This window comes from Macaca nemestrina, chromosome 18 (assembly GCF_043159975.1).
Source record: "Macaca nemestrina isolate mMacNem1 chromosome 18, mMacNem.hap1, whole genome shotgun sequence".
NCBI classification, from domain to species: domain Eukaryota; kingdom Metazoa; phylum Chordata; class Mammalia; order Primates; family Cercopithecidae; genus Macaca; species Macaca nemestrina.
The window spans coordinates 13,580,016-13,606,765 of record NC_092142.1 but is presented as its reverse complement, the minus strand read 5'-3'; the positions used below and the strand labels follow the sequence as shown (position 1 = coordinate 13,606,765).

Sequence of the window (26,750 nt, the reverse complement as noted above, 5' to 3'; positions counted from 1 at the left end):
ATTTAACCACAGTAACTGGATCCAGATAGTACCAGCAACTTTGAGAGGGTTAAGTGGGGTGCTAGAAATGGTGGAACCAGAAAACTCCAGGTTTAGATTCTTGCTCTAGCACTTGCTCTGTCCTTGAGTAAGACATTTAGCCTCTCAGTTCCCTTATCCTTAAAATGGAGTTATGAACCCTTTCAGTATTACTGTGAGGATTAAAGATCAGGTATGTATAGGTCCTAGCATAGAGTAGAAGTTTAGTTAAGATGATTGATATGGTTTCACTCTGTGTCCTCACCCAAATCTCATCTCTCACTGTAATTCCTTCATGTAAGGGACCTGGTGGGAGGTGAATAGATCACGGGGGCAGTTCCCCCATGCTGTTCTCATGATACTGAGTGAGTTCTCAAGAGACCTGATGGTTTACAAGGTCCTAGTGTAAAGTAGAGGTCCTAGCATAGAGTAGAAGTTTAGTTAAGATGATTGATATGGTTTCGCTCTGTGTCCCCACCCAAATCTCATCTCTCATTGTAATCCCTTCATGGAAGGGACCTGGTGGGAGGTGATTAGATCATGGGGGCAGTTCCCCCATGCTGTTCTCATGATACTGAGTGAGTTCTCAAGAGATGTGATGGTTTACAAGTGTGGCATTTCCCCTTTGCTCATTCTCTGTCTCCTGCCCCCATGTGAAGAAGGTCCTTGCATCCCCTTCCCCTTCCACCATGATTGTTGGTTTCCTGAGGCCTCCCAGCCATGTGAAACTGTGAGTCAATTAAACCTCTTTCATCATAAATTATCCAGTCTAGGGTAGTTCTTCATAGCAGTGTGAAAACAGACTGCTACAGTGATGATAATGATGATGATGGCAACAGAAAACATTTATTGTTTTTTTAATAGTGTCAGATACAGTTCTAAGTGCTTTATCTTTTGTATTTGTTAAGGAAAATCTAGCTACTCTAACAGATAAACGCTGAAATCTCAGTGCTTAACACACTGATAATAATAGAAGATTATTCCTAACTCACATAAAGTCCAATTGGTGGTGGAAATGGTGGTAAAGGAAGTTACTGCTTCACAAAACCATTTAGAGACTCATGCTGACTGAGGCTTAGAGTCCCAGCAAGAAGAGAAGAATGAAGCATTTACAGTGCCTAACCCAGTGGCTGATACACAAAAAATGTTCCATAATTGGTAATAAAAGAAGTTGTTGCTATTAGCATTATGATGATTATCATCTTTCAAGGCTGAGACTAAATGTATGAGAGAGAGACTGTTTTAGTCTAATCTCACACTGCTGATAAAGATATACCTGAGACTAGGAAATTTATAAAGAAAAAGAGATTTAATGGACTCACAGTTCCACGTGGCTTGGGAGGCCTCATAATCATGGTAGAAGGTGAAAGGCACATCTTACATGGGGAAGCATAGAGAAGAATTGGAGCGAAGCAAAAGGGGTTTCCCCTTATAAAACCATCAGATATCGTGAGACTTATTCACTACCACGAGAACAGTATGGGAAAAACCGCCCCCAGAATTCAATTATCTCCCCTGGGTCCCTCTCACAACACGTGGGAATTATGGGAGCTACAATGAGATCTGGGTGGGGACACAGCCAAGCCATATCAAAGACTTATTTTGGTTTTATGTGGTGAATATATTCCTAACAGGATGGATTTTTTTTAAAAATAAAAAACTAGAATCTGACAATTTCTGGGATAGTGGGGTTTGTAATTGGAATCTTGTAAGTACTGGACTGGAGAGAGCTTGTGTTGAAGGGAGGACATTGGTATTAACTGTGTCCAGTAAGCCTTTAAATAAATAGGCCCCAGACAAGAGCTTCCTGAACCTTGGACATTTGACTTTCTCCTCTGGGAGGGGTGAAGAAATGAGGACATCCATAGTGATCTACTCCAGTGTAGGTCTAGCCTCATTCTAGGGAGAAGTGAGGACATTTAATATCATCAGTTTTAAAAAATGACACAGCATGCACAATGGTCCAGAGCTTGAGGTTAAACCAGAGACAACCAGGTTTCAGTCAGCTCTGCCACTGACTTCCTAGGTTACTCTGTGCAAAATTTACCTGTTTGAGCCTCAGTTTCTTCTTCTGTGAATGGGGGGAAATAAAACACAACTTTGTAAGGTTCTAGGAATCATCAGAAAGAATAATTCTCATAACAAAAGCTAATGCTGAAGTATTTACTAGGTGTCAAGCATTAAGCTACTGTCTTTTTATCTATTATTTTATCTCCCATAACAGCCAATGATAGAGATACTATTGTTATCCCTGTTGAAAAAAAAAATAGAAGCATGAAGAGAATACATAAGTACCTCTAAGTCTCACTAGTACACAGTGCTTCACCTGGGACCCACACACCTGCAGAGGGATTTGTGGGTAGAATTCAGTGGGTTTATCAAAGTAGGTGGGAGAAAATATATAACATCTTTACTTTCACTGGCGTCTAGTTGAAATTTAGCACATCCCTTAATTATAAATATGGGCAATAAGGCAGGGCACAGAGACTCATGCCTGTAATCCCAGCACTTTGGGAGGCTAAGGTGGGCAGATTGCTTGAGCCCCAGAGTTCAAAACCAGCCTGGGCAACATGGTGAATGCGTATCTCTACAAAAAATACAGAAAATTAGCTGGGCATGGTGGCATGTACCTGTAGTCCCAGCTACTCGCGAGGCTAAGATGGGAGGATTGCTGGAGCCCCAGAGGTCAAGGCTGTAGTGAGCTGCGATTGCTCCACTGCACTCCAGCCTGGGCAACATAGTGAGACCCTGTCTCAAAAGTAAATAAATAAATGTGGGCAAAGAACCACCTACAATATTAGCACTGACCTGGGACTTTGTCAACAGTAGAATCACATATATTGTCATATCACATTGCATATGTAGCAGATAGCTCAAAGAATTGTTTGTGCTCATCAATACTTTGAAATCCATCACTAGATCACATTATTTATTGCATTAGTTGGAAAGCACATATACAGGTGACCCTAGAGCAATGCATGGGTTAGAGGTCGCTAAACCCCATGTAGTCGGAAATCTCATATAGCTTTTGACTCCTCCAATACTAAACTACTAATAGTCCACTTTGACCAGAAGCCTTAGTGATAACATAAACAATGGATTAACACATATTCAGTATGTGTATTTTATGCATATATGTATATAGATATATAACACTGTGTTCTTACAATAAAGTAAGCTAGAGAAAAGAAAATGTTATTTAAAAAACCATAAGGCAGAGAAAACGTATTTACTATATATTAAGGGGAAGTGGATCATCATAGAGATCTTCATCCTTGTCATCTTCACATTGAGTAGGCTGAGGAAGAGGAGGAAGAGGAGGGCTAGGTCTTGCTGTCTCAGGGGTGGCAGAGGTACAAGAAAATTCACACATAAGTGGACCCATGCAGTTCAAAGCAGTGTTGTTCAAGGGTCAACTGTATTACAATATCACAAATGTGAGTTTTAAAAAATATTTTCATGAGTATATATCGAGATAATGGATTTTTTTTTATAATTCTATGTATTTTATTTTATGCATTTAAAGTCATTATTCTGAAAAGGGAATCCATAGGCATTCACCAGATAATTGAAAGGATCCATGGCCTAAGAACATTAAGAATATTCACAGTAGCCCATGGCTGTTACAGCATCAGAAAACCACGGTGGCTCAGGCCTGTAATCTGAGCACTTTGGGAGGCCAAGGCGGGCGGATCACAAGGTCAGGAGATCGAGGTCATCCTGACCAACATGATGAAATCCTGTCTCTACTAAAAGACAAAAAATTAGCCAGGTGTGGTGGTGCATGCCTGTAGTCCCAGCTACTAGGGAGGCTGAGGCAGGAGAACTGCATGAACCCAGGAGGTGGAGGTTGCAGTGAGCCAAGATCGCGCCACTGTACTTCAGCCTGGCGACAGAGCAAGACTCCATCTCAAAAAAAAAAAAAGCTGGTGTAAACCAAAAATAAAATTCTAAGACCGTGAAAGACTGGTTCAGGCCATGAAGGGAGAAGTGAGGGTCTGACATGCCTCATTATACCTGTCTGACATTAGCATCAACACAGGCTTTAAGCCTGATAAGAAACATTTTAGAGCCTGTTCTCTCTGAAGCCTGCTAGGTAAAAGCTTCAACTTCATGATAAAACTTTGGTCTCCACAACCTCTTACATCAACACAAACATTCCTTTCCATTGATCCCAGGTCTTTAGACAAACTCAAACCAATTGTCAACCAGAAAATGTTTAAATTTACCTATAGCCTGGAAGTGCCCCCACTTTGAGTTGTCCTGCCTTTCTGGACCAAACCAATATACTTCTTGAATGTACTTGATTGATGTCTCATGTCTCCCTAAAATGTATAAAACCAAGCTGCACCCCAACCACCCTGGGCACATGTCATCAGGACTTCCTGAGGCTGTGTCACGGGCACGTGTCCTTGACCTTAGCAAAATAAACTAACTTTCTTTCTTTCTTTTTTTGTTTTGAGACACAGTCTCACACTGTCGTCTGGGCTGGAGTGCAGTGGCGTGATCTCGGCTCACTACAAATTCCGCCTCCCAGGTTCACGTCATTCTCCTGCCTCAGCCTCCTGAGTAGCTGGGATTACAGGAGCATGCCACCACACCCGGCTAATTTTTGTATTTTTAGTAGCGATGGGGTTTCTCCATGTTGGCCAGCCTGGTCCTGACTTCAGATGATCTGCCTGCCTCGGCCTCCCAAAGTGCTGGGATTACAGGTGTGAGCCACCGCGCCCAGCTGCCTAGGGATTCTTGACACCATGAAAATCCTTCTGCCTTTGCACATGACAGCCTAGGAGTGTCTGAACATTAGCATCCCTGAAAGCAACTTGGAAACAATGTCTGATGGCCGTGGGCACATAAACACCCAAGCTCCATGTTACTTGGGCAGGATGATTCTGTGTGTGTTCAACGCCCTCTCCCAAAGTTTCCTTGCAGCATGAAACCCCAGGTGTGTATAGTGGTAGCTGGCATGATATCATACTCTTCTTGGCTGCTTTCCCTTCCTTATTGAACTTCCCACCCCCTCCCAGTATTCTCTTCATTTCTCACATCCTCATCTCAGAGCCTGTTTCTGGAGGAACCACAGTCAGACAGGTTTCTACCTGAAAATTTCAAACTCCATGCTACCAGAAGCCAGACAGGAAATAAAATTTAATAAATAGGGGAAGAAACCAATCTTCCATCCTTTCAATATTTGTGTCTTCTATGACCCTGATCAGTGTTCAAAACTAAAGTTCAAATGGCAGCAAGATTATTGACCATTAAGGATAAATTTAGTTATGATGAGGAAACCTAGCAACGATGGATTTCTAAAGGCAAAAGGATGTGAACTAGGAGATGTGACAAAACTTACCAAAAAGGCTTCAAACACAAAGTCTCCTGGAAAATGTGTATAAGTTACTGTTAACTAGAAATTGCCTTTGCTGGAAACAACTTCCCATACATTCTGAGTATTAAAGACCTCACTCTCTATGCTAATATTGGTGTTCCCTGGTGAAAACACAAATTAGGATGCAGGGCTCTGGAAAGATACATGACAACCCCAACAGCATCACATATAATCAGTTTTATTGCCAGGTAAGAAATTCATATTAATATAGTGAATACATATGTTTACAAATAAACATTCTTAGAAAACAAACAAATGTGTTTTTTTCTTCATTGTAGGAAGAATTATTTGTATCATAAACTCTGCAGTTGTTGACAAGTATTAACACAGGTTTACTTGCAGAACATACGGTTACTAAAATATTTGCACATAAAATATGCTCCATTTACACAAAAAACTGGGAAGAGTTAGATGGGGAGGCCAGGGGGAGCCCAAGGCAAATGGAGGCTGAGACACTGTGAAAGGGCAAAGGGAAGTCAGACTCTGGTCCCATTGGGTTGGAAACTGGGGGACAGCTAAAGGCAAAAAATAGGGGCTGATGTCAGGGCATGGAATTAGGAAGAGGACAGCCTGTCTGCTTTGTTCTGGTTTCTCTCTCCTAGGTCTCACTACCCTAGCTACAGGGTCCTTGTCTTGGTACATGGAAGTCATAGACAGTTCCATAGGTTGTCCCGTCTTTTCGTATTGTGAGGTCTATCTACCATCCCAAGAGGAAGCCAAAGAATAAAAAGACCTTCCCTGTCCAAACTTCCCTCTTCAGTTCATTTCCCAAAGCCAATCGAAAGATAATAAACTATGAAGCACTTCCTGAGCTTTCCATCCTAGACAGGACTACTTGGAAAGTACTTGTCTTTCTTGGGCCATCATTGTGGCTACATCTTAATGACCAGGCTGCACTTCTGCTGTCAAAATTACAACTGCAGACCCCAAGGAGCCCAGTTCAATTGATGAAGTTTACTCAGAGGAGAAGGAGCATGCAGAAGGAATACAATACTATAGATTGAGAGGCCAAGAAAGACTCTTAATCAGAGTTGAGATAAGGGTGAGATGAAGTGGACTGGGGGCAAAGAGCAACGATGAGGTAAAAGGGAGATACGAATTACAGAAATTTTGAGTGGGAAAGAGCCTCACAGATAAGTCAACTCAAGGTTTTCTGAAGTGTGGGCTGTGCACCCCTGGTGTATGCACAATGATCATAGTCAGTACATAGCTACAGCATTGTTCAACACTGACTGGCATGGGAAATGATTCCCCTCTCATTTACCCTTCAGTCCACCTATTAGTACAAAGGGAAAGTCTTCGTTGGGTGCTGGTATCTTTAACAATTATTTAATACCTGCTAATATCATTTTAAGAGAGAGAGAGAAAGAAAGAACTCCAGGCTTTAGTTCAGACTCACAGACAGCAGACTCCAGCTGGAATTTAATCATTGCTGCTTGTTTCCTTTTTATTTATTTTTATGCTTACTTTCTATTTATGGCAACTGATTATTTTTTTAAAATTTGTGATGAAGACAGGAAGTTTTCATTTTAAAAACATAATGCACTAAAATGAATCAATTTAGGTACAAATATTGTGAAGGTGATACTCAGAGATGCCAAAGTGTGTCGCAGGTACAGAGCTCATTAACGTCAATGAAACTCTGACCATGGCCAGTGGTATTTACTTGACTCCGGGAAGCTCTGTGGTCTTCCCAAGGAGGCTGAGAAGGTGGGCACTAAATCTCTGACCCCTGCTTTGTACCGCACAGTGCCTTTTTATACATAGAGATCTCCTATTGTGTGTTCTTTGAAATATCTTTTTTTTTTTGACAGTCTCACCCCGTCACCCAGGCTAGGGGACAGTGGTGCGGTCTCAGCTCACTGCAACCTCCCGAGTTTAAGTGATCTCCTGCCTCAGCCGCCCGAGTAGCTGGGATTACAAGTGCCCACCACCACGCCCGGCTAATGTTTGTATTTTTAGTAGAGACAGGGTTTCACCATGTTGGCCAGGCTGATCTCAAACTCCTGACCTCAGGTGATCCGCCTGCCTCGGCCTCCCAAAGTGCTGGAATTACAGGCATGAGCCACTGCGCCCGGCCAGAAGATCTCTTTTTTAAAAACAGGTAGAGGTTTTGCAGTTTTAAAAAGCTTGACCTACCCCAATTCCCCATGTTTCAGATGGGAGACTGAGGCCCAGAGGGATCAACTGCATTGTTGGTGTCCTCGTATCTGCCGGGAGTGAAAAGGAGAATAAATATCTGGTTTTGCTGATTTCATGATGTCAGAGTGGAGAGACAGGTGAGGCAGAACCCTGCAGTTCAGGATTTCAGAAAATACTCTAAGTCTTGTTTGGCCAGACCATTTATAGCTTCTGACACCAGAATTGCTGTGGGTCTGTTGAAGGTTAATTAACTACCTAAGACCTTTAGGGGCTAGTTGAAAAACCTTTCACATTAGATAAAAATCTCTTCTCTCTCAATCCACTTCTTTGGGCTTCCATAAAACCAACACAACTTGTAGGAAAACTGACTTTGTTGGGACCCCAAGGACTACGGATTATGAGAACCAACCAGAAAAAGAACCTCAGGATATTCTGGATGGCAGATGAACACGTGAAGTATGTGGGGAGGTAATTTGGAGGGACCATGGGAATTATGGGACCAAGAAACATCTGACAGGTTTCGGAGGGCTAGAAAATGGAAGGACTCATTTTGATAGTGTAGCGAGTAGGGAGGTCTTTGCTCCTGGGCACCCCTGACATTGTAGCAGCCCCTCAGAGGGTGTTATGGGGTGGGCTCACCTACAAAGGAAGGATGGAAACATCTTCTACTATTGCAGAAAAACAAGAGGAAGGAAGGCTAAAAGAACACAGGTTGCACTTGGGAAACAAGACTGTCATGAAACAACAGTAACACATTGAAGGCACCACCCACGCTTATGACATTTTCAGTCCAAAGCAGTTAAAGTTTGGCAGCGGCGGCGGCAACGCGCTGAAGGGAAAGGGATATCAGGGACATACAGTTTATAGAGGACTTGTTTCTGTGGCTGTTTCAGGTCTTAGAGGCAAAACCCAGAAATCAGAGGCTTCTGGATCCTCATCTGATCTCCTGTGGACTTTTCCAGCTGTGGATTTGTTGTTGTTAATGTCAACAAGTCTTCAAGATTTTGGAAAAAAAAAAAAAACAACCTCATTTGCTGTTTTTGTTTGTTTTGTAGTGGGCTTACATTTTAATTCTCTTTTTAAAAAGTTATTTGATACTCTCCGGACCCTCTCCCTGTCATAAAAGCCCATCCCTCCCATTTCCACAGTCATGGTCCTTATGGGAGTTCTCTAAAATGTTTTTTTGTTTGTTTGTTTGTTTCCTTCCCATCATTGCTGGTGGGTTCAGGGTCTATTTATTTTTTGTGAGTTTCAGAGTGTGTTGTTTTTTGCGTTCAATATGGATGATATGAAAAGTACTATAAATAGAATGGTTGGGGTCCAGTTACTGTTTCATGCTCTGTCAAAATTTTACATCCACGTCACCACTTCTTGGAATTAGAAAAATGCTTCTGATGTGGGCAAATTCCTCCCAGAACAACTCCTCTTCCAGAATGCACTCTTCTCTTGTGTCCTCCCTCATTCTCTTTCCCCACTTCCACCCTGGCTCTTGAACCTAGAAACAGACAGCACGTAGCAAGTAGTATATGTGCTCAAATGGACAATTTCTCTAAATTGTGCTACTTTTATATTTTGTCATCATGGATTTCAGTTTCAAGTTAGGAGGAAAAGAAAACTCAGCCCCATGGTTTGGGCATGTGAGTTGGCCACCTTGGTCCTGGAGTGGAAAGAGTGTGCCTCAGTTTTCCTCTTTGCTGTATTGCTGAATGTCCACGCTTCGGTCTTTCTCAGCTGCCCGCCGACACGTTATAGGCATGACCTAGGAAAAACGCGACTCCGTGTCCCCAGTAGGTTTAGAGTTGGTTCTTGTTGAGAGTGAGTGTGTGGACGCACATGTTGGGGGAGGACAGGGAGGGTGTGGGCGGGGTTGTTTTTTGCCTCTCTCAGTTGAGTGTGGTCTCCAGGGTGCTCCCTGTGGTGAAAGCTCAGACAGTCACTTCTGTTTTGCTATTGGTGATGAAGTATGGCTGTGGGGGTGGGTAATGCTGGGGGCGAGTTCCCAAGGGGTCGCTAGAGCCTGTCTCGGCCGTGCCAAGCTTGCCCTTGTTGCCGTAAGCCTGCCGCCGGAGGGACTGCTCGTTGGGGTCCCAGCCCTTAAAGTTGGTGGTAGAGTTGTAGGCCAGGGGATGTGGGGGCATCTTGTTGGTGCGGGACTTCTGTCCATTCTGCTTGGCAGGACCATGCTCAGGGCTGAAGGCCCCAGGCTCGTCCTCCACTCTTACGGGGTGCAAAGGTAGGTTCCCCTTAGAAGCCAGCTCAGCCAGGTGCCGTCGTTTGGTGTAGAAGTCATCATTGACCTTGTCAGCTGCACAGCGGAACAGGTGGATGAGGAAGGGGAAGAAAGAGAAGGGAGAGAGAGAGAGAGAGAGACAGAGAGAGTTAGAGAGAGTTAGAGACTGGCATGTCAACCCAAGAACAGCATAAAGATAGGCCAACAGTCCAAACAAGACACACTAGAAACTCCACCTAGAACAAGACAGAGGGAAACGCAGCACCACGTCCTTTTCACAAACAAAGAGCAGGACCAAGAGGATTAAGGGCATCCCCAAGGGAACCTCTAGACCCCCGAAATAAACACTTCTCTCCCCACAATCCTACCTACCATTCTGCCATTGTTGGTTTGCCTATGAAATTCACCTGTTCTTTTTTATTAAAATGATACATTCTCATTAGAGAAAATACTGAACATGTTAAGCGGTCTTCCTATCACCTACCAATCATGATAGCCGATAACAACTTTTGGGTGTCTTTTCTTCTGTTTTTTTTTTTTTTAATAAACAGAATTTAATTTGGGATTTTTCTTGGCTGGTTTGTTTGCCTTTGTTTTTGCTTTTAGCAGTTAAACAGACCTGTATTCACATTCCAACTCTGACACCTGCCAGCAGCTTAACCTTGACTAAATTACTTAACGTTTGTCAGCATCAGCTTCTCCATAAGGAAAGTCATTACAATAGAAAAGTATACTTCATAGGTCTGTTTGGAGAGTTAAATGATATCACTTGTGTAAAGTGCTTAGATATTATCCACCACCATTATCATCATCATTACAAATAAGTTTGTTTCTATTTCTCATCTAATGTTCTATCAAGCATTTCTCCGTGTTGTTATAAATTATTAATAAACAGGATTTTCATGTGTACCTAGTATTTCATTGAGTGGAACTATCAAAATTAATGAATCCCCCTACTGATGAGTGTTCTAGTGGTGCCAATAGTTTGCTATTACAAATAAAGTTGTAATAGCAACTTTTCTTTTCCCCTAAACCTCTCTTTGTATTTAGAAGGTTGAATTTAGCATAATTCTAAAAACGTTTTCTTATTTATTTATTTATTATTAGTTTTTGAGACAGGATCTTACTCTGCTGCCCAGGCTGGAGTGCAGTGGCACAATCATAGCTCACTACGTCCTAGGCTCAGATGATTCTCCTGAGTAGCTGGGACCATAGGCAAGCACCACCACACTAGGCTAATTTTTGTATTTTTTTGTAGAAATGAGGTTTCATCATGTTGCCCAGGCTGGTCTTGAACTCCTGGGCTCAAGCAATCCTCCCACCTTGGCCTCCCAATGTGCTGGGATTACAGGTGTGAGCCACCACACCAGGTCTGTTTTCTTAATTTAGATCAGGGATTGGCAAACTATGACCCACGGGCCAAATCTGGCCACATCTTTATTTTGTAAACAAAGTTTTATTGGAAACAAAACCATACCCATTCATTTATGTCTAATCCATAGCTGCTTTTGTTCTGATATGGTAGAATTGAGTGCTTGTTGAAACTCAATTGACAGAAACTGTGAGGCCTGAAGAGTCTGAGCTATTTACTACCCAATCCTTTTTTAAAAAGTTTGCTGACCTTTGATCTGCATTATAAAACATAGAATTATTTGGTCAAAGAGTATAAACATTGTTAAGGCTCTTGATACATATTGCCAACTCCTCTACAAAAGAGTTTTACAATTCCCACTCAATTTAACTACACTCTCTCCAGCACTCAATGACTCCTTCCTTCCCTCCCTCCCTCCTTCCTTCCTTCCTTCCTTCCTTCCTTCCTTCCTTCCTTCCTTCCTTCCTTCCTTCCTTCCTTCCTTCCCTCTCTCTCTTCCTCCCTCCCTCTCTTCCTTCATTTTTACTTCTCTTTCTCTGTCTTTCTTTCTTCTGAGGACTAAGCTCTGATTTTTTCTTATCTTGCCCAAATTTCTGTCTAAGGCATCTGGGAGTCACACCCTACAAACCATAAATTCTCATCAGATGGGTTTTATTTAACCCTATATATCGTGACTTACTTTCCTATCTGACTCTGGCACAACATTACATGACAAAGAAGAAAATCAAAATATTTTACCCCCAAACATGTTTTTCTGTCGTATTTTGAAATGGTCCTGCAAAGACGTTTTTTTGTGGGGTAAAACCTATATCTGTAAAGAAGCTCTACTATGATAGCTAGATCTTTTTCTTCCAGGCCCTCCCAATCCTAAAGAGATTAACTGAGAGTCTAGCACCTTTTAAAAGTCTGAATAGGAAACATTTGTCATCCATTGTCTCTAAGGGCAGCCACTATAAGACTTCAAAAGAACCTTGGTCTCCATAATCTTTTATCTTCACCTGAACATTCCCTTTCTATCGATCCCAGGTCTTTAGACTCAACCAACTGTCAACCAGAAAATGTTTACATTTACCTATAGCCTTGAAGCTGCCCCCTAATCCCCCCCTTCAAATTGTCCCATTTTTCTGGACCAAACCTGCATATTTCTTAAATGTATCTGATTGATTTCTCACACCTCCCTAAAAGGTATAAAACCAAGCTGCAGCCCAACCACCCTGGGCACATGTTCTCAGCACTCCTGAGGGCTGTGTCACAGGTCCTGCTCACTCCTATTTGGCTCAGAATAAATCTCTTCAAGTATTTGACAGAGTTTGACTCTTTTCATCGACACTTTCTTTTTTTAAAATTATACTTTAAGTTCTGGGATACACGCGCAGAACATGCAGGTTTGTCACATAGCTATACATGTGCCATGGTGGTTTGCTGACTCTTTTCTTATGTGATTTTTATTTGACAATTTTACGAGACCTCCTTTTATTTTATTTATTTCTGAATTCTTTTATTATAAGATTATCTACACTTTTAAAATTAATTCATTAGCAATAAAATTCTGAACTTTCATCTCTCAGGAGATGAGAAGTGTTTGCTCTTTCATCCACATGTCCGGATCTCACAGTGTCACACAGGTGAATTTACATAAAGGTTAAAGAATGCCCGCCTCCCTACTAGAATGTCCACCGCAGCAGGGCAGGAACCGTATCTGTTTCTGATTCTCCTTTGCATCTTTGTATCTGATTCTGCTCCTTACAGGGCTCTATGCTTCGTTTCTCATTAGATCCTTTCAACAATGAAGGTAGAAAAGATGGGGACTATTACTGCTACTTGACAAATAAGGAAACTGACAAGCTCTGGCATATAAAATGATTAAACTAAGGTTACCCAGAGCTAATGGCTGAGCCACAGTAGAACCTACATTCAGTCAACATTATTTGAAAGGCCATAGAGGGAAACCTTTGGTTTCAGGACTGAAACAAAACCATGTCCCCGTTTCTGACTCTGTGTCTCTGCTAGACATCACTCATTGATCACAGCACTCTTTCCTGGCTAGCGTGGCCTCCGCTCAGACTACTGCCCAAGGCAACACCCCAGGAAGCCACATATTAACTTGCTATATATAAAATCTAGAACTTTCCTGTAAAAGGCAGGAAGATGGGTTCTAGTCCCAGCTCTAATATTTGAGTTTATATCCCTTGTAATGCAGATAGCTCCGATTGATAAAGCCTTTCAACAGAAAGTTCCTCTTTAAATTCTAGGGCTACTTGAAGGTATGGAATGTTAAAGCCAAAAGGAATCTTGGAATCTGCTTAGGCTGTGAGGATCACACATTCCTGAAATGTCACAAATTGTTTAAGGTAGCACAAGTTAATATTAGAGCTGGGACTAGAACCCATCTTCCCGCCTTTTGGAGGAAAGTTCTAGATTTCCAGTGCCATGAAACTTCAATAGAAGAATACTCAAAGTTTTCCCCTTCAACATCAAAATTTATATGTCATTACCTCCTGGATTCACCAGCATCTCTGGCCCAAGGTAGCCATGCCTGAACCCAGAAACATTACTCAGATCTGTTCTTTAGCCTCTTTGTTATCTCTCACATGGGACCACCCACCCCTTAGCCATTTAAGCCAGAAACTTGGGAGCAATGGTTGACTTCACACTCCTCTTCTCTTGCAGGACAACTGCCATAGGCGTGTGAATCAGAGCAACCCCATCTTGAATAGGGGCTGGGTAAACTGAGGCTGGGACCTACTGGGCTGCATTCCCAGATGGTTAAGGCATTCTTAGTCACAGGATGAGATAGAAGACTGGCACAAGACACAGGTCATAAAGGCTTTGCTGACAAAACAGGTTGCAGTAAAGAAGCTGACCAAAACCGACCAAAACCCACCAAAACCAAAATGGCCATGAGAGTGACCTCTGGTCGTCCTCACTGCTACACTCCCACCAGCGCCATGAGAGTTTACAAATGTCATGGCAATATCAGGAAGTTATCCTGTATGGTTGAAAAAGGGGAGGCATAAATAATCCACCCCTTCTTTAGCATATCATCAAGAAATAACCATAAAAATGGGCAACCAGCAGCCCTCAGGGCTGCTCTGTCTATGGAGTAACCATTCTTTTATTCCTCTACTTTCTTATTGAACTTACTTTCACTTTACTCTATGGACTTGCCCTGAATTCTTTCTTGCATGAGATCCAAGAACCCTCTCTTGGGGTCTAGATCGGGACTCCTTTCCTGTAACTAAGGTGGCCATGCCTGAACCCAGCAAAATTACTCAGATCTGTTCTTCAGCCTCTTCCTTATCTCTCACATGGGACCACCCACTCCTTAGCCACTTAAGCCAGAAACTTGGGAGCAATGGTTGACTTCATTCTCTTCTTCTTTTGCAGCACAACTGTCAAACCAACAAGTCCTTCCAGCTATATCTAATATTCCTTTACCCTATTCTTCTTCTCCTACCCTCTTTAAACGCTGTTCTCCTTCAGTTACCAAACTGGTCTCCCTGCCTTGTTTCACCTCCTCCAATCCATTGTTCATGCTGCAGTCTTTGAGCTGTTTGTTCAACCATTTAGTCGTTCATCAAACAGGTACCCACCATGTGCTGGACACTTGAAATATGAAGGAGAATCAGAAACAGACGTGGTTCCTGCCCTGCTGGGGTGGGCATTCTAGTAGGGAGGCAGGCATTCATCCAAATCAACCTCCTTTCTTTTCTGTCTCCCCTCTTTCCTTCTTCCACCCACCATGTTCACTGAGTGCCTAGTTTACCACCTGAAAGAGCACACAAAGGAGCCTTGATCTGATCAGGAGCGAGGTGGTGCTCAAATAATCCCCCAAATTACATAGAAGTATAACTACGGTAAGTGCTATGAAGGGGAGCTAACCAGTCATAGTAGTATTTATAACGAGGTCCCCTAACTGATCTAAGAACCACGTGTCTGAGCTGCAGAGTCTACCCCCTTCATTAGCGCCAGGCTCACTGTTACTCATCTTGCAAGCCTTAGCTAAGATGTTGCCTCCCTCATTCCCTCAGACTTTCTCAGCCACCCCTGCTGTCTCCATCATAACACTGACTATGCTGTTTTATACTTTTCTGTGTTCACATCTGTTTCCCCACTAGACCACGAGTTCTTTGAGAGCAGAAATATCCTTCCATCTCGGTGGCTCAGTAGTTCTCAGTCCTGGCAGTATATGGAAATCACACGGGGGAGCTTTAAAAGTGTTCAGACACCTGGACCCCTTCCCAAACCTATTTAATCAGAATCTCAGAGAGTGCGGCCCAGACGTAGAATTTCTAAGTCCCTCAGGTGACTCTAATGTGCAGCCAGGGTTGAGAACCACAGGGATAGCCCCTGCCATTATCACAGTTCCAGCACATAGGAGTTTTTTGTTAGAGAGCTAAAGGGAAGTATCTTCCCACCTCACTCCTATTATGCCCAGCTGCCTCCCCCTCAGGTCCCTCTCCCTTCTAGAAAGTCTGAAAAGGTCAGATTGCTCCATAATAAGCTCCTCCCCATGGCATTTACGACTGTCATTTTACACTTGTTTATGCAGTTCATTCATTATCACCCATCTCACTCACTAGCGTTCCAAGAAGACCAGGTATGACTTTTGCCCAGCATTATATAAGCCATGTCCAACCTAGTTCCTGGCAGATATTAAGGACTCAGTAAAAATTGTTTTTTGAGACACCGTCACATTCTGTCACCCAGGCTGGAGTGTGGTGGTGCAGTCTTAGCTCACTATAGCCTCTGCCTCCTGGGCTCAAGTGATTCTCCTGTCTCAGCCTTCCAAGTAGCTTGGATTCCAGGTGTATGCCACCATGCCTGGCTGATTTTTGTATTTTTAGTAGAGACAGGATTTTGCCATGTTGGCCAGGCTGGTCTCGAACTCCTGACCTGAAGTGATCCACCCACCTTGGCCTCCTGAAGTGCTGGGATTACAGGTATGAGCCACACCTGGCCTCAGTAAATATTTGATGAATGATAATGATAAGAGTAGGAGGAGTGAGAGGATTAGAAAAAATAGTGAGTACTAGGTTTAATAGCTGGGGGATGAAATAATCTGTACAACAAACACCCATGACACAAGTTTACCTGTGTAACAAACCTGCACTTGTACCCCTGAACTTAAAAGTTAAAAAAAATGAGCAAAATACAGTGACAGCATAGAGAATATCAGGACAAGAATAGGGGTGGAAGCTGTCTTTTTCATTTTGCTCCCAGTAATCTCTCACTGAAAAATCTCACTCGCCCTTATTATATGCCTTATAATGATCCAGCATCATTCTTTCCCATGTTCCTCTTTCCAGACATCAGACCAGTCTGAGGTCTGCTCTGAGCAAGGGATGCATTCAATGTTCCCTGCTTCTGAGAAACAGACAAAATAAATTATGAATTAAGCATCCCAGCAGCTTCAATAGGTAATGTCCCCTCAGAAAGTTCTAAAGAAAAGCAGATACAGAAGTATTCGAGTCTGTCCATATCTGTGCAGATGGGGGGAAAATCCCATTGAGAGGAAACACTGAGTCCCACATGGAGAATCCACACCATCCTCCTTACCTAATTCTGAGCTGATTGCTTGGTGAACCTGGTATTGGGTACTCCCTGGGCACAGAAAGTGTTTGGTACTTGGGGCAAGAGTGGAGTGAACAAGAAAGTCTGCTGGCTCTGGAATGAGACAGATCTGAGTTTATGAGACCTTGGGAACACCACTTAACCATTTATGCCTGTTTTCCCAGGTGTGAAATGGGGATAATATTAACCACTCTTGGGTTTATGGTGAGCAATGAATTGCATGAGCTACACCTGCTACACAGCACAATTCCTGGAATGTAGTAAATGCCCAATATCTATATTTTATCTATTCCCTGCCTTAAGAAAGAAGCCCTGGATTAAATTCGACAGACATGGTTTCAACACTTACTCCATGGTAGGCCACTTGCTAGGCAAAAAGCAGGCATTCATCCAAACCGAGCTGTCTTCTTTTCTGTCTCCCTTCTTTCCTTCTTGCTCCCACCATGTTTGTTAAGTGCCTAGTTTACTCCATGAAAGGGCACACAAAGGGGCCTTGATCTGATCAGGAGGGAGGTGGTGGTCAGGGAAGCTTTACTGTTTAAGGTAGCACAAGCTAATATTAGAGCTGGGACTTGAAGCCATTTCCTGCCTTTTAGAGGAAAGTTCCAGATTTCCAGTGCCATGAAACTTCAATAGAAAAGAACTCTAAGATTCCCCTTTAGACTTCAAAATTTATGTATCTAGTTACCTCCTGGACAGATTCACCAGCATCTCTGACCCAAAGTGGTCATGCCTGAACCCAACAACATTACTTGGATCTGTTCTTCAGCCTCTTCCTTACCTCTCATGCAGGACCACCCACTCCTTAGCCACTTATGCCAGAAACTTGGGAGGGATGGTCGACTTCATTCTCTTCTTCTCTTGCAGCACAACTGTCAAACCAACAAGTCCTTCCAGCCATACCTAACAAATACTTCCTTAACCTACTCCCTTTCTCCTACCCCCTTTGAACATTGTTCTCCTTCAGTAACCACACTGGCCTCCCTGCCTTGTTTCACCTCCTCCAATCCATTGTCCATGCTGCAGTCTTCGAGCTGTTTGTTCAATCATTTAGCCATTCATCAAACAGGTACCCACTATATGCTGGATACCTGAAATATGAAAGACAATCAGAAACAGAAACGGACATGGTTCCTGCCATCCTGGGATAAACGTTCTACTAGGGAGGCAGGCATTCATCCTGCCTCTTGCGAAAGAGCTCTTTAAGCTGAGATCAGAAGGTGAAGAGTAACAGAAAGAGCAACCCACATGAAGAAATATGTGGCAAATTGCAAGAATGACCAAAATACTTTGCAGCTCTTACCATCAAGAAGTGGAGTCTATTTTCCCATGCCTTGAATACAGACTGGCATTATGGTGGGCTTGGACCAGTAGATTCTAGCAACTTCTACTCTAAGGCTCTAGAAATCTGCCTCCATGTGAAGAAGGGAGCCGCTAGACTTCTGGAGGATGAGAAACCCATAGGCCAGTTACCCCTGCTCACCACAACCAACCGACTGCTAACTGCAGTATGTTCAGTGAGGCCATCCTAGACCATCAGCCACCTAACAGCAGAGCCAGATACCAAGAAAACCCAACTGAGAGGAGCTAATCCAGCCCAAACAAGAAGAACTTCCCCATTGCCCCAGAATCATGATCTCAATAAATAGTTGCTATGCTATGCTAAGCAACCAAGATTTGGAGTCATTTGTTATGCAGCAGTTGATAACTGATACATGACAGCATTTGCAAAAGCTTTGAGGTGAGAAGGAGCTGAGTAGTTTCAAGAACCTGAAAGGATATCTGAGTTGTAGAGTGAAGAAGGCAAGGGGTCCTCAGGCCATCTAATGTCCTATAGGCAAGATTATATCATTCATGCCTATTCATTTAACTAACCATTCTCCCGCCCTAGGACTCAGGTGTTCTCTTAGAGAAGTGCAGTGTAGGCACTGAACTGGTGCCTGGTGCATGAAACTATCCTCCAAAGAGATATTTTCAAGATTATTTCAACAAGGAGGTGGTTAGCGGTTAGACGGATGAATCATTTCCATTACCTGGAAGTGCAGTTTTCATGAAACCCTGTTTTCATAATGTTTCTGTTTCCCTCTGGTTTGGAGCCAGGTGAGGGGAAAGAAATGCTTATCTAGTCACTCTTGGCTTTCTGCAGTGTGGCCCCTATCTTAGCATATTAAAAAGCGCCTTGTGAAAGAAATAGCAGATTCACTGAACAGTCTTGCAAGCCCCATTAATAAATGCATTAACCTAATCAGCCCCGGTACCTTGTGGGCAGATGGCTGACAAACCGACCAGAAAACAGATGTGTGAGCCTTTCGACAACACTGGCCCTCTCCCGTTTGATTTTTTTTCATTTACAAAAGAAGAAGAAGAAAGAAAAAGGTGCTTTCCTTCCAATGAACCTAATTGCCTTGAAGAAACTGGGGCTGTAAAATTAAACTATACCTTCCTCCATCTGTCTCTCTGTTAATTAGCAGCAGACACTTGTGCAGGTGCAGGGCGGGATGGAGCCTGGCTTCCGTGGAAAGGGAGAACACCAAGGTAATAACCAGTTTCCAAAACAAGCTGCACATCTGAGGGTCTCAGCAGGCAGCCTCCCACCTACCTCCTTTCCTTGAGGCAAAGATATCTTAGGGAGGGGTTCCTACCACTCATTCTTGCTTGGTAATAATCTTGGGTCACAGGTGGTGGGTTTCACCTGGTAAGCAATGCCCCAACCAAAGCTTTCACATTTCCTCATAGGTTTCTGCCTTTGGCTCAAGGGTATGACAAAAGGCAGCAATTAATCTTCCCATTACACTTAATAAAATCCAAATTCTTCGCAACGGTCCCTGAGGTCTGTTTGACTTGGACTCTGGCTACCTGTGTACCCTCCTCTCCTCCATACCTATTGTGAACACATCACCGGGTGTGTTTGTTTCTTAAAGCTGCCATCACAAAGTACCACAAACTTGATGGCTTAAAACAACAGAAATACATTCTCTTGCAGCTCCAAAGGCAAGAAGTTGGCTGGGCCATGCTCCCTCTGAAGGCTCCACCAGAGGAGCCATTCTTGCCTCTTCTAGTTTCTGGTGGTTGCTGGTAATCCATGGCATCTCTTGCCTTGGAAGTTACATCATTCTAATCTCTGCCTTAGGTTTCACGTGGCCATTTTCCGTGTGTGTGTGTGTGTGTGTGTGTGTGTGTGTGTGTGTCTGTCTGTCTGTCTGTGTCTGTGTGTGTATGTGTCCAAATTTCTTCCTTCTTATAAGGATATCAGCCACTGGATTAGGGCCCACATTAATTCAATATATCCTCAACTTGATGACCTCTGCAAAGACTCTATTTCCATGTGCATTCCCAGCCTGAGGTTCTGAGTGGACATGGATTTAGGGGGGTACTATTCCACCATACATGAGATTCCTTTCTATTCCTGAACACACCAAGCTTGTCACCATCTCAGGGCCTTTCGACCTCATCCCTGCTGTTTCCACTATTTAAATACTCCTTCTTGCCATTTGGTCCTGTGACCAAAGGCTACCACCTGAAAAACCCTCCTAATACCCAAAGAAGACACTCCCACCCATGGCTCTGACGACCTCTCCCTATTTTAATATGTTCATAGGCCATATTAATATGTAAAGTTATCTTTTTTGATTACTTGTGTATGCTCTGTCTCTCTTAACCAGAATATAAAGCTCCACTTAGGGCAGAGGTTGTATTTGTTCTGCTCACTGCTTAATCCTCAACATCCAGCCCAGTACCTGGCACACAGGAGGGGTGCAATAATATGCATGTGATGAAAGAAGGAAAGCACTGATGATATTCCAATTCCAATGACAGTCCATGAAATATGAGAAATGGGCAGGATGTTTAATCTCCTGGTCATTCAGTCTGTATCACCGAAGACTGAATGATCTGTTCTTTACAGGGACTGAAGGGCTGGAGCTTGGGTTAAGTGCTTTTATTTTTCAGACAGGCGAACTAGGATCCATCTTCCTGTATGAGAATGTGCAGAGACCTGGATACTTTTTAGCAGACCTAGCTCGGGGGAGGGAGGTAGAATAAAGTCAGGTGAAGGAGGCAGGGATCGATTAAAGAGCCTGTTTAGGTATATCAGAAGTCTGAGTATCGACAGGGACTTCCTATTTCTCCACTCTTGTCAATGGCAAACTGAGCAACTGCTCACCTTTCTTAAGTGTGTGTTCTATGCTGCCTTCACTAGGAATTTACATTTGCTACCTCCTTCAATATTCTCAACATCCTCACGAGGTAGGTGTTACCATTGGTCTTATTTTATAAGTGGGAAACTGAGGCTCAGAGCGCTTTGACAGTTCGTCCAAAAAATGGAGCTGAGACTTGAACCCAGGACACCTGGCTCCACTGCCTGAATTTATGACCATCACACTCAATATTTATGGAACCTTTTGCCTGCTGTGTAGAACATTGCAACGTAGGCATTCTACATTGCCTGCAATGAAAAATGAATATTACTCCTTTGACAAGGATCTATCTGCAGGAAAATATTCCTTCAAAACTAAAGAATGTGGTGGATGGGGTGAGAGTTATGCAGGGAAAACACTCTTCTTGATTCTTCCTCTCAAAATATCAGGGATTGGGGCAGATGTGTAAATATCATATTCTCAAGAGAAAATATCAAGATGTCACAGCCAAAAGTTTAACAAAGCCCAGAAATTTGCCATCAAGGCAAAATATGTTTATCTTTTTCTTCCTTAAGGTGGGGTAGGAGGAGAGAGCTGGGGGTGATGTGAGACTCCCTGCCAGGTTGGCTACTGCATTACAAGAGGCAGGGATCTAGCATCCTCTGAGTTATGTGGACATTGGCTGGAGTACTGGCTAGTCACAGACAGGAAGTTGGTTTCCTATAACAGGGCTGGATTAAATAGAGCTGCAGACTAATGAGGAAGTGAGAACTGAGACTGAGGTTTCTTCACCATCACTCCAGTCCGGGCACTCACCGGGAGCTTTGCATGTGTTTTCTCATTCAGTTTGTCCTCTGAGCCATTGAGGTCGATGTGGTTTCCTGGGCTTTTCATGCCATATCCCACTGACTCCCTCCATGACAATGTAGTGAGATTCTATTTTGAGATTTTAATCAAATTTTCTTGTCCTTGTGCTTCCACTATCCCTTCACTTTTTGTTTTGTTTCGTTTTTGTTTTTTGTTTTTTTGAGACTGAGTCTAGCTCTATCGCCTAGGCAATAGTGCAGTGGCGCGATCTCGGCTCACTGCAATATCCACCTCCCAGATTCAAGCAATTCTCCTGCCTCAGCCTCCCAAGTAGCTGAGATTACAGGCACCCACCACCACACCCAGCTAAATTTCATACTTTTAGTAGAGAGGGGCTTTCACCATGTTGCCCAGGCTGATCTCAAACTCCTGACCTTGTGATCCACCTGCCTCAGCCTCCCAAAGTGCTGGGATTACAGGCATGAACCACCGCATCCAGTCTATCCCTTCACTTTCAATGATGATTTGGTTTGGCTCTGTGTCTCCACCCAAATCTCACCTTGAATTATAATAATTCCCACACTTTGTGGGAGGGACCTAGTGGAAGGTCACTGAATCATGGAGGCGGGCTTTTCCCGTGCTGTGCTCTTCCTTGCCTTCCACCATGATTGTGAGGCCTCCCCAGCCATGTGGAACTGTGAGTCCATCAAAACTCTTTCCTTTATAAATTACCCCATCTCAGTCTGTTATGCAGCATGAGAACAGACTGATACAAATGATGACAAAGAACCAATGTGTTGGTTTTGCGTTCTACACTAGGTTCTTGAAAGCTATGGTAGAGCCCCCAGTCTTGAAAGACAAGACAATGAGATCTGGGAATGTTGAGAAGGAAACAGGAGTTAATATGGCTGGGAATTTGAAGGATTCAATGCACCAGTTTTATATGACAGATAACAAAGTTTGGAAGTATGCACATCTCACTCTGTCACCCAGGCTGGAGTGCAGTGGCATGATCAGAGCTCACTACAGTCTCGATCTCCTGGGTTCAAGTGATCCTCCCACCTCAGCCTCCCGAGAATCTAGGACTATATTTTTGTTTTTATTTTTGTAGAGAAGGGGGTCTCACTATGCTGTCAAGGCTTGTCTCAAACTCCTGAGCTCAAGCAATCCTCCCGCCTCAGCCTCCCAAAGTACTGGGATTACAGGCGTGAGCCACCGCACCTAGGCATGTCTGACTTTTGTGACTACAAAATCTTCTTTACCATATGGAGGAAAGAGTATAAAATTTGACAACAGATGGATCTGAATTCAAATCTCTAAGCTTCACCTATAAAATTGAAACTAAAATAACCAGGCCTATGTGACCTGGGGATGGAGAGTATTGAAGAGAATGGTGTAGAGTACCTTGCATCCTGAAAAAGGCCAATGTCATTGCCTCATAGCAGGTATTCAAAGGATAGTAGCTGCTATTTCTGTCATCATCAGAAAATATAAAGATTATAAAATTAGGATAATAAAATATACCTTGTGGAGTGCAGTGTAGAAGTAAATGAGACAAGGTTTGTAAAAACTCAGAACATTATATGCAGTGCATGGTACATTTCCTGAAATGTATATTCCCATCAGAGAAAATGCTGTAGCTGACTGCTACTTATCTCCCAGATTGGATTTATTCTACCTTTTTTTTCTTGGACACATGGTCACTCAACTTGTAACTAGATTTACCAGCCTTCTTGGAAGCTACATTTGGCCATGAAACTGATCTCCCACCAATGAAGTAATAGCAAAAGTGACGTGTCCAACTTCTGCTTTACCTGACTTGCTTTAAAAAAAAAATACTTGTTCTGGGGCTCCTCTCTTTCCTCTTCCCTCAGGCCCAAAATATGCAGTGACAGCAACCAACTATAACAATGCAGATGAGGACAAGATGGTAAGAGTCATAGTGCAACAAGCTTGGAGGAACCTGGGGTGACCACTTGGAGTACAGATGCCCACCAACCTGGACTACTCTCCTTGGGTCACGATATGGTTGGGCTGTGTCCCCACCCAAATCTCACCTTGAATTGTAATGATTCCCACGTGTCATGGGAGGGACCTGGTGGGAGGTAACTGAATCATGGGGGTGGGTATTCCCTGTGCTGTTCTCGTGGTAGTGAATAAGTCTAATGAGATCTGACCATTTTGTAATGGGGAGTTCCCCTGCACACGCTCTCTTGCCTGCTGCCATGTAAGACGTGTTTTGCAATCCCCCTGGCCTTCTACCATGATTGTGAGGCCTCCCCAGCCATGTGGAACTGTGAGTCCATTAAACCTCTTTCCTTTATAAATTACCGAGTCTCGGGTATGTCTTTATCAGCAGCATGGAAACAAACTAATACAGGTCTATTACATGAGACAGCTATATCCAAAATAGGCAAATATATAAAGACACAAAATAGGCAAATCATTGCTTAAACCAAGGGTTAGCTGGGAGAGGACTGTTAAGACAGTGAGAGATGGAAAATGTCTACTAATGGTTATAGAGTTTCTTTTTGGGGTGAGGAAAACGTTCTAATATTGACTGTAATGATGGTTGCACAATTCTGTGAACATTCTGAAAACCATTGGATTTTACACTGTAAATGGGTGAATTGTATGATAGGTGAATCACATCTCAATAAAGCTGCTAAAAAAAGAAATACTTATTTCTCTTAAGCACGGTATTTGTGGGACCTTTGGGTACTGTGAAACAGCATTTACTTTAACTTATATAGGACCATTTTCTGGGTCTCTGCTTTCTTCTTCTTCACAAGCTGAATTAAAAAGTAAAAGGGAAAGAGTTCATGGTTTTTTCTTTTTTTTTTTTTTAAAGTCCAGGTATTTCTCTCTTCCTTTGAACTACATGGTATAAAGCTGTGCAGGTTCCAGAGGCTGTCTCAGCAGACAGAAACAAGAAAGGTAGGGAAAAAATCCCCAGTTTCCTAAGCAGGAGAGGACCAGGGAGGAGATGGGAAGATTTGTCTTTATGGCAAATTAGTTGCATTTCACCTGCCTCCAGGCCTTGCTGCAGAGACACAAGTAGGGGAAGCTGCACATGAACCAAGTTCTAAAGAAGCACGGGGCATCTGGTCCTCCCTCCAGGGCACCATATCATTCCCAAAGCCACACTGCTCTAAGACAGAAAATCAGAAAGGGCATCCAGGAGCCTGGCCCTTTTTTAGTATTAACCCTGAAGGCTCCCGATAGGCGGTGGTACTGTGATTTTTTTTTTTTCCTAAAATCTCATATATAGGCAAACTATCAATCCAAGTGAGGAGGGAGCCTTTGCTAGGGAGAATTCTAACACAGCCCCTGGCCTGGGCTTTGCACCAAAGCTGTCCAGCCTGTACCATGGGCCCCCTTTGTTGTGGCTGCCAGGAGCCCTCTGAAACCTCAGGCCCTTTCTCTCTTCGCTTAGGCAGTCCTGCTGTACAGTCAACATCTTCTGAAAGGCTACTGGACAAAGGCGGACAGGCTCATACTCCAGCCATAGCTGACCACAGATCCCCTGCCCCTGATTCCCACGCAGGGTCCTGGATGGAACTGTGTCCACTCACTGCCTTCCTGTGCATTGCTGCTCTATAGATAGAGATTTTTTTTTTTTTTTCCAGAAATTCATTGCTTGGTCTGTCTTCCAATCATCCTCCCACTTGGTGAAATTTCATATAACTGGTGGTTTTCTAAATGAAGCAAATTAAGGGAAATAATTCTAAGTCCTACTTGTCACCTTCCTCTTGGCTGTAGTTTCCTGGGACCATGTCAATGTAGATAATTATGAGATTTGGGATCCTATGTTAGATTAATGCATGAATCAATTCTTTGACCTTCTCCGTATCCACACTCTGTTCCATGTGACTAAGAGATGTTAGCAGACATGAGACATACAGGCATTTGGAGAAGTGCTTGCTGGTTTGAATTTCTCTCTTGCACCTCTGCCACCCTCATGAGACCATGTCTGGGCTGCCTTATTTGAGGATGAGGCACATGGAGCAGAGTCAAGTCACCCAAGTCGTTCCAGTTAAAACCAGCCTAGATCAGCCAGCATCCAACCAACTCCCAGAGAGATGGGTGAAATCACCTGAGATAAGAAGAACCTCCCACATTAGTAGAAATCACTGGCATATAGACTCCTGATCTAAATAAATGCTGGACTAAATACATTTTAAGCTATGAGATTTGAGGTTATTTGTTACGCAGTGTTATTATGGCAGTAGCTGACTGATACAAATACCAATCATTCACTCACCATATTTCCAAGAAGAGCCCCCAATTTTCATGTGAGATGCATCTCTTTCCTATTCTTTTTTTTTGAGATGGAGTCTCACTCTGTCACCCAGGCGGAGTGCAATGGTGTGATCTTGGCTCACTGCAACCTCGACCTTCTGGGTTCAAGTGATTCTCCTGCCTCAGCCTCCTGAGTAGCTGAGATTACAGGCACCCACTATCATGCCAAGCTAATTTTTGCATTTTTGTTGAGATGGGGTTTCACCACCTCTGTTGGCCAGGTTGGTCTTGAACTCCTGATCTCAGGTGATCTGCCTGCCTCGGCCTCCCAAAGCCTCTCTCCTATTCTTAATCTATGTGCTTTGGATGTCATATCCCTCCACTTCCCCATGCCCCAGTCATTCTCCATTTCTTTGTCCTCCTACAAATTATTTTAGAGGTGGGCATGTGACAAGGTAAGCTAATCAGCGCAAAGCCTGGGATATTTACTTATAGAGGCCCAGGGGGCAAAAAAATTTATAGTCTCAAGCTTTCCATTTTTCAGGAGAGGAAACTTTTGCATCTGTTATATACCGAGCTCAAAGACTGTCACATAGATAAACCAGTATTGGGTCTAGAATTCAGGTTTCCAGACTTCCCTCTGGTTGATTCTCACTTCCCAGTGCCTTTTCAGGAAAGACAAAATTTCCTTTGAATATCTATGCCCAGTTTCATTTAATAATTTATTAACAAAATGTATGTTGAGTGCCTACTGTGTGTAGTGTGGGCCTCACGCAAGATGGCTTTGGAATGAACATGATCTGGCTGGGTTAGCCTCGGAAGGACACATGGCCAAACTAGTCA

At 43.2% G+C, this 26,750-nt stretch overlaps 1 protein-coding gene across 2 annotated transcripts in view; it reads right to left on the bottom strand.

Annotated features, from left to right (window-relative positions):
* Positions 1–5,566: 5,566 nt before the first annotated feature.
* The window catches only part of LOC105467743 (shisa family member 9), a 344,353-nt gene continuing 323,169 nt past the window's right edge, over positions 5,567–26,750 (bottom strand). For both annotated transcript variants that reach the window (XM_011717434.3, XM_011717435.3), the window contains one exon: positions 5,567–9,851. In XM_011717434.3, coding sequence (XP_011715736.2) covers positions 9,472–9,851 — 380 coding nt within the window. In that variant the 3' untranslated portion in view covers positions 5,567–9,471. The remainder of the gene's footprint in view (positions 9,852–26,750) is intronic.